We start from the raw sequence: 12,287 nt of genomic DNA, 5'->3' as shown, positions 1-12,287 counted from the left end.
GCAATAAATACCAGAGCAAAAGCAGTAGTAAAATCCTAACTATGGTCACTCAACATTAATAAGAACGAAAGGCACAATAGAATAAAATGGTTGAAAGTACTTGCAGAATGCAAAGGGTGAAGGGTGCATGGCTCTGCAGAGAGAACAAGTTCCAAAATTGTGGGGGGAGGGGGGTAGATCCAGATCCCATCAACTTCATGAGGTTGGTAGACACTTAACAGGGCCTCCCTAGAAGTTCAGATCAGACAGGCAGAATTCATTTTAGCGAGATAGTGTCTAGTGCAGGATTTCTCAACCAGGGTTCTGTGAGAGGTCATTAGGTGCTCCCTAGCTGATCATGATTTATTTAAAAAATTATTTCAGATTTGGGCAACTTCAGATGAAGGAGGTAAGTTTCATTATTTTTAGTTTAAGAACACTATTAATGCATATATACAGGCCTGCACATGAAACAAATATAATTTTTTAACTTCTGGCTTATATTTGAACTTGAATGTGCAGGGATTCCCCAAGGCCTAAAGAATATTTCAAGGGTTCATCCAGGGTCAAAAAGTTGAAGAAGGTTCATCTAGTGTATCCCAGTGCTCTGCTGTATAGGTCTAAAAGTTACCCTGTAATAGCAGGGCTGTTCTGGTAACAGTCTGGCTTCTGTACTATCTGCAGCTTCCAGGTCACCTCCAAAGGCAGCTTCACATTCAGTGTGCTATAGTAGTCCATCTGAGTGGTGATTGGGGTGTGAATCACCATTGCCAAGTCTCCCTGCTCTAGGTAGGGTTGTAACTGGTATGCCATCCAGAGCTGGGCAAAGTTCCCTCTGGCCACAGCTTCCACCTACTGTTTAAGCAATAGCTGTAAGTCCAAGAAAACTCCAGTCATGAATTACCTTTTTTGGGGGAAGCATTAATCTTTCAAGAGTAACTGCCAGTTTTCAAATGGCCCACAGGATTGACTCACAGGAATGCTGTCTTACTGGGTTCACCTCATCCTAACAGCCTCTAATCGTTGATTCAGGATTTCCCTGGCATCTCCATCTGCATACTGATTAAGCCTCACCCCAAATCAATGGATGACCTGTCTTGGCAGTTTCATAGATAGGTTAAATAATTTGGGGTAGAGCATCAAACCCATTAGTACACCACACTGAGGCAATCAAGGGCTCAAGAACATCCTCCCCCGTGACTACCAACTGGAACTGCCCACTTTGGTACACTGAAGAATAGTACTCTAAACTCTTAACTAGTGATCTAGAAAAATACTGAATGGTGCTGAATGCTGCTAAAGGAACTAATAGGAACAAGTGGAAAGCACCCCTCACTGAGGTCCCAGCAGAAATAATTTACTGCAGTGACTATTTCTGACTCATGTCTGGGCCTGAATCCTACCTGGAAGAAATCTGTTTCCCTTAGAATCTTTTGTAATTGATTTTGTAATTGATTGACTACCTCTTGAATCCAGCAATTCACCCCCTGCCTGGCAGCCTGGAGAAGCCAGGAAGGGCATAGATCTGGTCACCATATGTCAGAACCCACCCTACAGGAACCCTTTCCACTTAATCAGGTTCCACAAGATCAAATCCTAAGGCATTACTTTGCTCATCTTAGTGGACTCTGCCCAGTTGGCATCAAAACAAGAGAGGATACAAGCTACTTTATCTGCAAGGAAACCTGCAAATTCATCCCATGTCCTGCAGGCATTTTTTTCCACCCATCATTCCCAAGAAGGATCTGGGTAATTATGAGTACAGTTGCCAGGTGAGAATTTGCAGACACAATAAGTATAGAGAAGAATCGATGCTTTGCCTCTGCATCCCTGTCTAGGCTTGAATTTGAGTTCTTACCAGTGCTTAGCCGCTTCCGCTTTTGGTTTTGTGCACTGTCATTCTAGGTGCCTTTTCAATCACTTTATTTCTCTCAGCTTCTCACTAAAGCAAGAAACTGCTTGAGATGGAGAACTGGGAAGACATAAGATCAACGTCATCCAGCAATGTGGGTGTCTGTGTGTTCCAGAAATTACCAGGCATGAGGTAGAACTGCCCACCAAGTTGTCAGGGAGGTACCTAAGTGGCCTTTGGAAACCTGGATCTGTTAGTTGCCTGAGTCAGACCATTCTAATAGACCTATTACCCTTGCTATGATCGACTAAGACGTGATCTGATCATGGTGAAGGACAGATTTCAGTATTTATTTATGCATTTATTTTTCAAACTTCTATTACCGCCCATCTCCCCCAAGAAAGGGGGACTCTGGGCAGTTTACAATAAAACCAGAATTAAAATCATAAAATATAAATTACAGTAAATACACCAATAAATAAGAATAAGATAAATACCAAACCCAAGGGGCAACATTCTTATTCAGTGGGAAGGATCTATGGTGCTAGCCACCCCCAAGACTAGCTATTACCTCTCCCACCCCAAGCGAGGCGGCAGAACCAGTATCTTCCATCTTAACTGCTCCAAAGCGAAGAACAGATCAAGCATTCCCCACCCCACCCCCCAATGTGTGTTGAGGCCACAAGCACTTGTAACAAGGCCATGGAGGCTATGAATTCACAAACTGCACTGGTCCCCCAGGGCATACAGGTTTAGGACCTGGGAGCTCCAACATCCCTAGCTTATTTCAGCAACTAAATTCCGTACACAGTTTCAACTAGTCACCTCTGAAACAGAGTTCCCGGCCTCTTCAAAAGTATTACATACAAACATGGCCAATCCACCACCCAGAGTCCACTGGAGTTGGGCAGGCAGTAAATTTAAGTAAACAAAGAAAGAAAATTCTCCCCAACCTTAGCATTGTGGTTGCTGCAAGACCCGAGACCCAGGAGAGCAGAGTAGATCTCTCATTCCCAACTCTGCCCAACCAGGTCTCACTATTGAATGCTAAGTCTGTGCATTTGATGGTCTCCATAGTATGGAGTGATGCGACTTATTTTTCATGATCCAGAATTTACCAACAGCAGTCTAAGACCAAGGAGCCTCACTGTTCTGCCTCCAGAACCCAGGACTGGGGTAACTGGCTTAGAAGAAGGGATCTGCAGGTTTGGTAGAATCCTCTTTGGAAAACTAGAGTCTCAGCAATGCTTAAATCTAGGCCTATATTCCCATTAATGTAAGCCAGAAACTCTGATCCATGGATAAAAGATTGTGCACACAGACTTGCTTATTGCACTGAAATTAATAGGGAACCACAGGATCTCAGTATAAATAAGAATTCTTGAGACCAAGATAAATTTGCAGAATTGGGTTGACTATCTTTTTGTATCCATGATGAGAATTATGTATCCATGATAAGAATTACCTTTTTGTTACTATTGTGATCATTTAAAAAAAAAGACAAGTATGCTAATCATAGTGTTTTACTTTGTTTCTCCATAGGTATAGGAGTCCCTATTATGTTGGCCTATGTGTATGGAGTAGTTCCCATTTCTCTCTGTCGAAGTGGAGGTTGTGGAGTATCAGCTGGAAACGGGAAGGGTGTCAGAATAGAATTTGATGATGAAAATGATATAACTGTGAGTGGAACAAATGCAGCAGTAGGTAAGAAAGAAGACCTTTTTGGAGAGGTGTAGAAAACATTTAGAATTGGAAACATTTCAAGCTGAAAATAGCTTTTTGATACCATAGGAAGTGTTCTTATGCTGTTGCTATCCTACCAAACAAGAGCACAGCTTGAAATGGGGAATTTCAAAGTTGAAATATTTTGAATATTTCTGTTTTTGATAGTTGCTGTCCTAGGATTAGCCAGTTACCGGCTTCTGTAGAGCATAATCTGCAGATAGCCGCAGTGCAAATTGTTTCATATATACATCTATAGCTCAGAATATATTTGAATGAAATAAATGTGTATATTTGAAAAATACTTGCTACTAATCACATACAGTCACTTCCAGGTATATGCAAAGATTTTTTTTGATTTGCAGCATTTGCTGTGATCCGTAGTGATTTGCATCATTCTATGTTCCCAGAAAAAAATGAATTAGTAACACCTTTAAAAGAAACCTTCCTTTACTGATGATATTGTAAACTTCCCATATATTAACTTACCAAGGAAATTATTAGATAAGATCATTTGCTTGGTACTGTTGCTTCTCTTAATGTACCAATGCCACTGATTCAATATTAGTGTTGCTTGCCATGTTATGGTTTTGTTTTGGCAACTTTTGATTGCAAATGAGGGATAGAATAACATTAACTAGTGAAATGTTGCTTTCCTGGCATAAAATAGGATTGATCCAAATTGTAATCTAGTTTTAGAGAAGAGCTTTATTCTTTCCCAGCAGTGATCCTGGAATAACAATAGGATTAGAAAATTTTAAGGATCATTATGTTGCAGTTGACATTCTTCTCTTTTTTTAAGGAAAAATTCCATTCTACTTTGGAATGGAAAAAAACACTTCTTTTTATATAGTTTCCCCATTATGCTAGCCTAGGCCTACAGTCAAAAGATGACAACATTGTCTCTTACCATCATAATTGTATCAACCTAAGACCAACTTCCGATCATCAGTTCTTGAAGCAGTTGAAAAACTCTATGGTTTTTATTACTGTAGTTTCTACAAAAGCAGTAGCCTTCTATAATGTGAAGAAGGTTTGGTAGAAGATACGGTCTTACTAATTTGAAGCACTTCCCCTTTTCCATTTTAGACACTACATCAGTAGCAGAGGCTCGTCACAATCCTAGTATAGGGGAAGAAAGCGTTGGATTGACCGGAAGCCTAAGTGCAAGTGGCAGCCATATGGACAGAATAGGAGTCATTCGAGACAATCTGAGTGAAACAGCCAGCACCATGGCCTTGGCCGGAGCTAGCATAACAGGAAGTCTGTCAGGAAGTGCAATGGTCAGCTGCTTCAACCGGTAAGATAATGCATCCCAAGCATTAAACTCTAATTGACTACCTTATACATAAATTGCAATTAACAATGGAATAATAAGCGTATGTCGTAGCTGCTTGTTGTACGTTGTAATATCTGTCTTTTGAACACTTGCGGGGTACATTCTGAAAACAGTGATTCAATTTACTTGGATTAAAGGAGAACTCCAATTCCAGTGACAGTGACCAGTGTGGAGGGATAGTATTAGGAATTCTGGCTTACACGGCTTTTATTTAGTACTGGATTATGGCTTTGGGGAAACAGAAATATTCTCATATGAAAATGGGATCTTTGTAAATGGAAAAACTTGTGACATGCTACCACACTAGACAGTGGAAGGAAAAAGTGTAATTCTGGCTATTCCTCATATGTAAATGTTCTTAGAATTTACCACTATAATTTGCTGAGGGATGTTTCACTTAATTTGCTGTGAGAATGATTCTCTTCACTTTCTATAAAAAGTAAACAAGAAAAAATTCTCTTTCCTCACAAAATTTTCTTCTGAGGCCAGTGAAGCTCCAAAGGTGATATGAAAAATGCAAGTTACTTATTGAACTAATACTGAATTTTCACCAAGGTTGGAAGTCCAAGCAGATGTGCAGAAGGAGAGATGCAGTTTGAGTGGCGAATCTGGCACTGTTAGTTTAGGAACAGTGAGTGACAATGCCAGCACCAAAGCAATGGCTGGGTCCATTATAAATTCGTATGCCCCAGTGGACAGGTAAGAGTCCCTCGGGGGGAGATGGGCGGTGGTGAAAGTTGATGAACAAACGAACAAATAAAGTTTGAAACTATGTTGATAAAATCAGTATTTATGTGCTGTGCAGGAAATCTCTGGTATGATTATTAATTGATTGTGTGCCATCAAATTGGTGCTGACTCTTAGTGACCACATAGATATTGTTATGGTAAGGGTTATAAATAACAACTCTCTATGTCAAGCCCAGAGTATATTCTGTTATTTAATTTAATTTAATTTAATGTAATTAATTGGTGAGCCTCTGGCATGTGCACGTCTAATTAGGAAAGCACTTTGTCTAGTAGCATGAGAAGTTTAGGCATCCCTGGTCAGAGTGTATGGAAATTTCAACTGTGAAAACATAGTTAAGAAACTTTTGAAGTCAAAGCATGATTTGAAAGGCAAAAGCTCTCCTAGAGTTGCCTTAAAATCTGGTCAGATCTGTAATACAGAACCCACAGATCATTGCAGAGTACCTTCTGAAAAGTTTAGCTAACATTGAGGTAGGTTACAGTTCAGCATTGCTTGTACAATAAGAACCTGTATGGAAGAATTACCAGAATAAACCGTTTTTCCAGCCTTATCACAATAGTCATTGTCTAAAGCAGCCTTTCTCAGCCTTTTGACCCTGGTGGAATCCTTGAAAGAATTTCAGGCATTGGGGAACCCCTGCACATTCAGGCTCAAACATAGGCCAGAAGTTACAAAATTATTTTATTCGTTTCATGGGTAGGCCTGTAGATATGCATTAACAGTGTTCTTAAACTAAAAATAAAGAATGAAACTTATCTCTTACTGTGAAGTTGCTTGAATTTGAAATAATTTTTTTTAAAAATTGTGATTTCCCAGGGAACCCCTAGTGACCTCTCGCAGAAACCTAAGGTTCCAGAGAACTCTGATTGAGAAACCCTGGTCTAAATGTATAATGTTTGAACATAGCTTAGTTGAAATATGTATACTTAAGTCACCACACAATCTACCTCATCCTGCTCCAGGAGCTGCTGCAAGTGAGAAAGTCTTATACCCACTTGCAAACAAGCTGTCATATAGCCAGGTTTCTTGAAGTAGGAGTATGTCAAATTCAGCAACATAATTCATGAAAGCAGAGTCATTGGATTTAGCATTCCAGCCTGCAGTATTCCATGAAAGAATTGTTAGGGTTTTAGAGGTATCTAAATATCAATCTGAGTTCCCAGTAGTGGCGTTATGAGAGGCAGATCCTTAAGAATGGTGGGAACATAACTTGGTTCATACTGTTTGGTGTTAAGATCAGCTGTTGGAGAAATGGAGGTATTTTGGGTGTCAGGGAAAACAATATCAATATCAGAAGAGGCAATTGCCGGGATGGCATGAGACCCAAAGCCAGACTTCTGTCTCTGCGTGGTTGCTAATTGCTGGAACTTCAGCATGGTTGCTAATCACTTCTCCCTTATCAGTTTGATCTTCAGCATCCCCATCTAGCTCCCACAATGATTTATAAATGTTTTCTAGGGGATACAGTTGGGGAGTTACACTGTAGGAGGGTATTGGTGTTAAAAGCATGCCTGGATCTGATGAAGGCAAGAAATTAGCCTTTTTCCACAGGGTCTGTGTACTTTAGTTTTTCTAATCGATGTAGCATTTTATCAAGCTGCAGACTGTTGGGGACTGGGTTAGACATTAAAGGTTCTCCATTGGTGGTCTTGTGTGCCTGGGCTTTTTGTGGCTGTGGCAGCATTAGCAATTTGCTGATTGAGTTTATTGCCACAGTCCTGAGTACATGGTAGGACCAGATTAATTAATGGTTTCTCTGTAGAGTGCATTGTCACAAATGTTTCTCTTAATTCATCCAATCTCTGTATGGTGTCTGCTTGCTCTGAATCTGGTAATGCACCAAATGAGTCAATCAGTTTTTCTTCCGTTGAGTCCTCAGCAGACTCTCTAACCCAGGGTTTCTCAACCAGGGTTCCATGGAACCTGAGGGTTCCGCGAGAGGTCACTAGGGGTTCCCTGGGAGATTGCAATTTTTTAAAAAAATTATTTCAAATTTGGGCAACTTCACATTAAAGAAGTACGTTTCATTATTTTCAGTTTAAGAACACTGTTAATGCATACATACAGGCCTACCCATGAAATGAATATAATAATTTTGTAACTTCTGGCCTATATTTGACCTTGAATGTGCAGGGATTCCCTGAGGCCTGAAAAATCTTTCCAAGGGTTCCTCCAGAGTCAAAAGGTTGAGAAAGGCTGATCTAGCTGTAAATAACAGTTTGTTGATTAGAGCTCTTCTTTCTCAAGGTCATTGCTAGTAAAATGTCCCTGAGGTTATCTGGATTCAGATTGTTTAAAGATAACAGTTGGAATCCAGATAACTTCAGGGATGTTTTAAAGTGGTAATACTCTCTTGGGAAAACTGATCCAAAAGCGGCCTAGCTTTCTCTGATAAGATGACATGTACTGGGAATATTGAGAAGGTGCTCAGGAAGGGCTTCATTTTGAAAAGCATGCTAGGCACTGTAGATTGCTTATGTTAGCAGAATTCTCATGCAGCCTTTTCTAGACAGCAGCCATTTTAGTAGTTCTATCAAAGAGCTTTCCCAGCAGAGCAGCTTGCTCAAGGACAGAATAACTGCCTTTTAGAAGTCCCACTGCCCTCTGTTCACTCTGTTGTTGGAAATCTGCAGAGCGATCTGATTGGTCTGTAAGTAATAATTGCACTTACCTCATCTCTGTCCTTTTTCTGCTTGAGAGTTAAGCCCTCCACAGTTGTTTCTTTCTCTCCTAGTAGATTTGGGAGTGGGATCAGCTCTAAATTCCCTGTTAGCTGCTTGTTGTTTGTTGGTGTGAGCAGCAGGTGTCTCTACAGCGTCTGCTGTTTTATTTGGGTGACTCTTGGTATAGTTTACAAGACTAGTGAGTCAGCCTTATTTTTGACTTCAGTCAGAAGTTTGGAGATAGAGATCACTGTTTGCACTGTGAGCAGGCATTGCCGAGTTATGGAATCTATTACATTCTCCCTTTTTAAGTTCATATCCTCCCCATCTTGCATACATGATGCAGCTGCTGAACAAACAGCAGTGGGGGGGGGGCATCCTCTATCAGGTAAGAAGAAAGTTCTGTTAAGCTGTTGACTCAATTTCTGTCTGTAGATCCCATTCCAAAGAGTTAAAAGTGTTATGTCTATCTGGAGAGTAAGTAGGGTCAGAGTTACTTACTGAAGTCTGTCTGTTTGTTTAGTGTATATTCATCCATTTTCTGCTGCTTTAAAGGCTTGGGTGAAGTCTGTGTTGCAGAATGTACACACTGTCTTTTCTTCCTTTCTCCCATCCTTGAGTCCTGTTTTATTTTTTATTGAGTTATAGCTGGAGCAGATAGATGACTTCCTAGGTGGTACAGTTTATAAAAAAGTAAATCAAAAGTATTTTAAAATGAAAATAGCAAGTTGAAAACATAAAATGGAGGGGGAAAAAGCATAGATTCAGAGCTGCTCACCCATTGCCATCTTGAGGCCACCTCTTGTTGATAGCTAAGATGCCAGCACATAAGAGGGATTATTGGTGAATGGCTTTTCATATAAAATTTGCATGAAGATTTTGTATTACATAGAAGTATTAAAAGTAATATTGATGAATCATGCTCTTAGTGAGATATGATGTTTTTCCAAACTTTGAATTAATTGTTGCAAATGTATTTTTCAGTGCTGTTCATTACTTTGAATTTGACTGAGACAAGTTTCCAGGAATTCTACCTTAAACAGAATTGTTATCCCTTTTCCTTATTTAGAGATGGTAGCAGCATGGAGGTGCAAGTAGACATTGAATCGAAGCCTGCAAAATTCAGGCACAACAGTGGGAGCAGCAGCATGGATGACGGTAGCGCTGCAGGTCGCGGCAATGCTGGTAGTTCTTCTGCCTGCTTGTCTGACAACAAATCAAGTGCCCCCAAGTGGTCCAAAGAATCATCATCAGGGAAGAAATGCAAAGGTAAACTCAGAAAAAAGAATAGCATGAAGATAAACGAGTCCAGAGAGGACATGGATGCTCAGCTGTTGGAGCAGCAAAGTACCAACTCCAGTGAATTTGACTCTCCCTCTCTCAGTGATAGTGTCCTGTCTGTAGCTGATTCTCACTCGAGTCATTTTTCTGAGTTTAGTTGTTCTGATCTGGAAAGCTTGAAAACCTCATGCAGCCATGGCTCTAGTGACTATCACTCCCGCTTTAATACCGTGAGCGTTCTGCCAGAGGTAGAAAATGACCGTTTAGAAAACTCTCCTCACCAAGGGGGTGGTTTGGTGTTTATTCCAGCTGCTCCAAACTCAGAGGCTCCACAGCTGAGTTACATTGCTGAAGAATGCACCTACAAGGGGACTTCAAATCGTGCAGGTGTGGATACCGCTGAAACACTGAAAGAAAGAAACAACAACCATTCACAGCAGGTTACGGAGTTAAGCACTGCAATTCAGACTGAGATTTAAATCTGTTATGTGCTGCAGAAATGTATTTACCACTAAAGAGGCCTGGCCAGGCAGCTTTAAGCAGCCAGTAGAAGCAAGGCTTCCATGCAATTTATGTTTTGATATATGTCTCTATTAAGGCTTGCGTGGAACTATGTGAAGTGACATGAAGACTTTAACAAGTGCATTACAATAAAACATTATATTGATGTTTTGTATTTTTGCCATAACTTCGCTGAAAGTCTGTATTTGGTGAACTTGAATGGGGAAAATTGGCCACTTGTAAGTTTCACATAAAACCTCAGTGTGGATTTTGGGTATACAGCAGAAAAACCAATATCTGGTCAAAATGAGTAGCTGTAACCATACCAAAAAAAAAAAGTTCTAGTAATTTCATGTGGAGAAGAATATAATCTATTTTAAATAATACTGACACACATTCTTTAAGCAAGGTTATGGCATATAGCATAACTTTAAAAAAATTGGTACTTGATATACAATAGGTAGCAAAATGACGTCTCCTTATCAGAAAGTGGGGGTAATTTAATTATATTTGCAACTGACAGCAAAATAGAAGGTTTATGATATAAGGTGTATAAAGTTTTTGTACAGTGTAAGAGCATTTTAATTTGTAATCATAGTAGAGAACATGATACAGTCACCTTCACTAGGGGACTTCAGTTATGCTGTTTAATTCTTGGTGCCTTTGGAGAAGACTGGGTTTTTAAGTGCCTGGTCTGATGATTTCACTGTTAAGTTTTCCAGAATGTTTCAGTTACCACCTTTTTGGAATCTAGAGGAAAACTGCAGCGAATCAACTAACTGTGGTAGATTAATAGGATTCATAATACTGAAGTATTAGCCTACCAAAGATTCACTCAGGCTTTTAGCAGATAACTTTTCTGACAGATCACATCTTTTGCAGATCATATGCACAGAAATAAAGCACAGTGCAGAGCTTGCACATATTTAAAAATGGGCTCTAAAAATGGCTGGCTTGCAGGGAGGGGTGTCCCACATGTCCTGCTTATGGTTCAACTGAACACAAGCTGAAGCTCACTCAAGCGCCTGCATTGTTAAATGGTTGCCACACAAATCATAATGATGTATGCTCTCTGCCCCTCCTGCAAGAGAGAGAGAGACTTGGATATTGGCACAGTAGCCTTCAATAATTTGTTTTTTTTTGTGAATGAGGTTTTTTTTTTAAGTATTGCCATTATGGTGCTACTGAAAGTATATGAGAAGCAGGTTGCCATGGGCTGCATCCATCTTCTCTGGCCTCCTTGATTATTTTCTTTAATCAGCTTATAAAACTAGTGTCAGATATATTATTTGGTAATGCTTGTTATGATATTTGTATATTTGCTATTTTTGTTTGCTCAATGAAGTGTGTAAACTACATACCTGAAATAAATGTCTGAATACTATTTCATTGTCTTCTGTCCATTGAACAAAGGGCTTTTTACAATGCAAGAAACACTTGGGGACTTCAATTTCGTTTTGCATTGTGCTGAATTACATTCTCTCCTCTGGAAGCCTTTCACATCTGCTTTATTGGTGTCACATGAAAAGGCAGCTTCAGAGAATCATTCCTGAGAGTGGCATGCCTTGCATCTTCATCCTTTGCTAAATTAAGCTTTTACAAAAAATAAGTTGGTTTGAGATGGTTATTGCTGACTGTGTGCTTCCTATTTCCCTTTCTTTTTTAAAAACAACTTGCAATAAATGGTAGGTGAGCTTTCCACAATCAAATTGTTGTTAAAGCAGACATTTTCAACAAGAAGACTGGGGAAGAACTGTTCAGCACATAAAAGCCTTACAAAACAGAACATCTCAGATTCCAGCTCTTTCCAGTTAACGTCCACTGTTATCGATGTGAAGATGCCTTGTTAGATTTAATAGAGGGTCACTACCAGGTTTGCCAAACGGAGCTCGATGAATACACACACCTAATTGTTACAAAGCATCTTCCTATGAGTCCTTCCCAATCTACTTCTAAGAGGTGGAATGAATTTAATCTAGACATGCCATTCTGTGAATGTCAGCCTTTTCTTTGCCAAACTGCATTGATGCTTTTGCTGCAGGAAGAAAATGAGGTGATCCTCACTAATCGCTCATATTCCCAGATCCATTCTGTTGTAAAAGGTCCACCAGTCTTATTTTATCTTATGTCTTGTATTTGGTTGTCTTGATTTGGATAATAACATCTAGGAAGTCATCAACATTGGGCATTTTTCAGGAGT

At 39.8% G+C, this 12,287-nt stretch overlaps 1 protein-coding gene across 1 annotated transcript in view; it reads left to right on the top strand.

Annotated features, from left to right (window-relative positions):
* RNF19A (ring finger protein 19A, RBR E3 ubiquitin protein ligase) overlaps nucleotides 1–11,473 on the top strand; it is a 31,256-nt gene extending 19,783 nt beyond the window's left edge. Inside the window, exons 7-10 of the mRNA XM_063299564.1 lie at nucleotides 3,374–3,535; nucleotides 4,643–4,853; nucleotides 5,448–5,591; nucleotides 9,375–11,473. Coding sequence (XP_063155634.1) covers nucleotides 3,374–3,535; nucleotides 4,643–4,853; nucleotides 5,448–5,591; nucleotides 9,375–10,065 — 1,208 coding nt within the window. The 3' untranslated portion in view covers nucleotides 10,066–11,473. The remainder of the gene's footprint in view (nucleotides 1–3,373; nucleotides 3,536–4,642; nucleotides 4,854–5,447; nucleotides 5,592–9,374) is intronic.
* The last annotated feature ends 814 nt before the right edge of the window (nucleotides 11,474–12,287 follow it).

The sequence above is a fragment of the Candoia aspera genome, chromosome 3 (assembly GCF_035149785.1).
Source record: "Candoia aspera isolate rCanAsp1 chromosome 3, rCanAsp1.hap2, whole genome shotgun sequence".
In the NCBI taxonomy this organism is placed as follows: domain Eukaryota; kingdom Metazoa; phylum Chordata; class Lepidosauria; order Squamata; family Boidae; genus Candoia; species Candoia aspera.
This window is presented reverse-complemented; position numbering and strand designations above follow the sequence as displayed.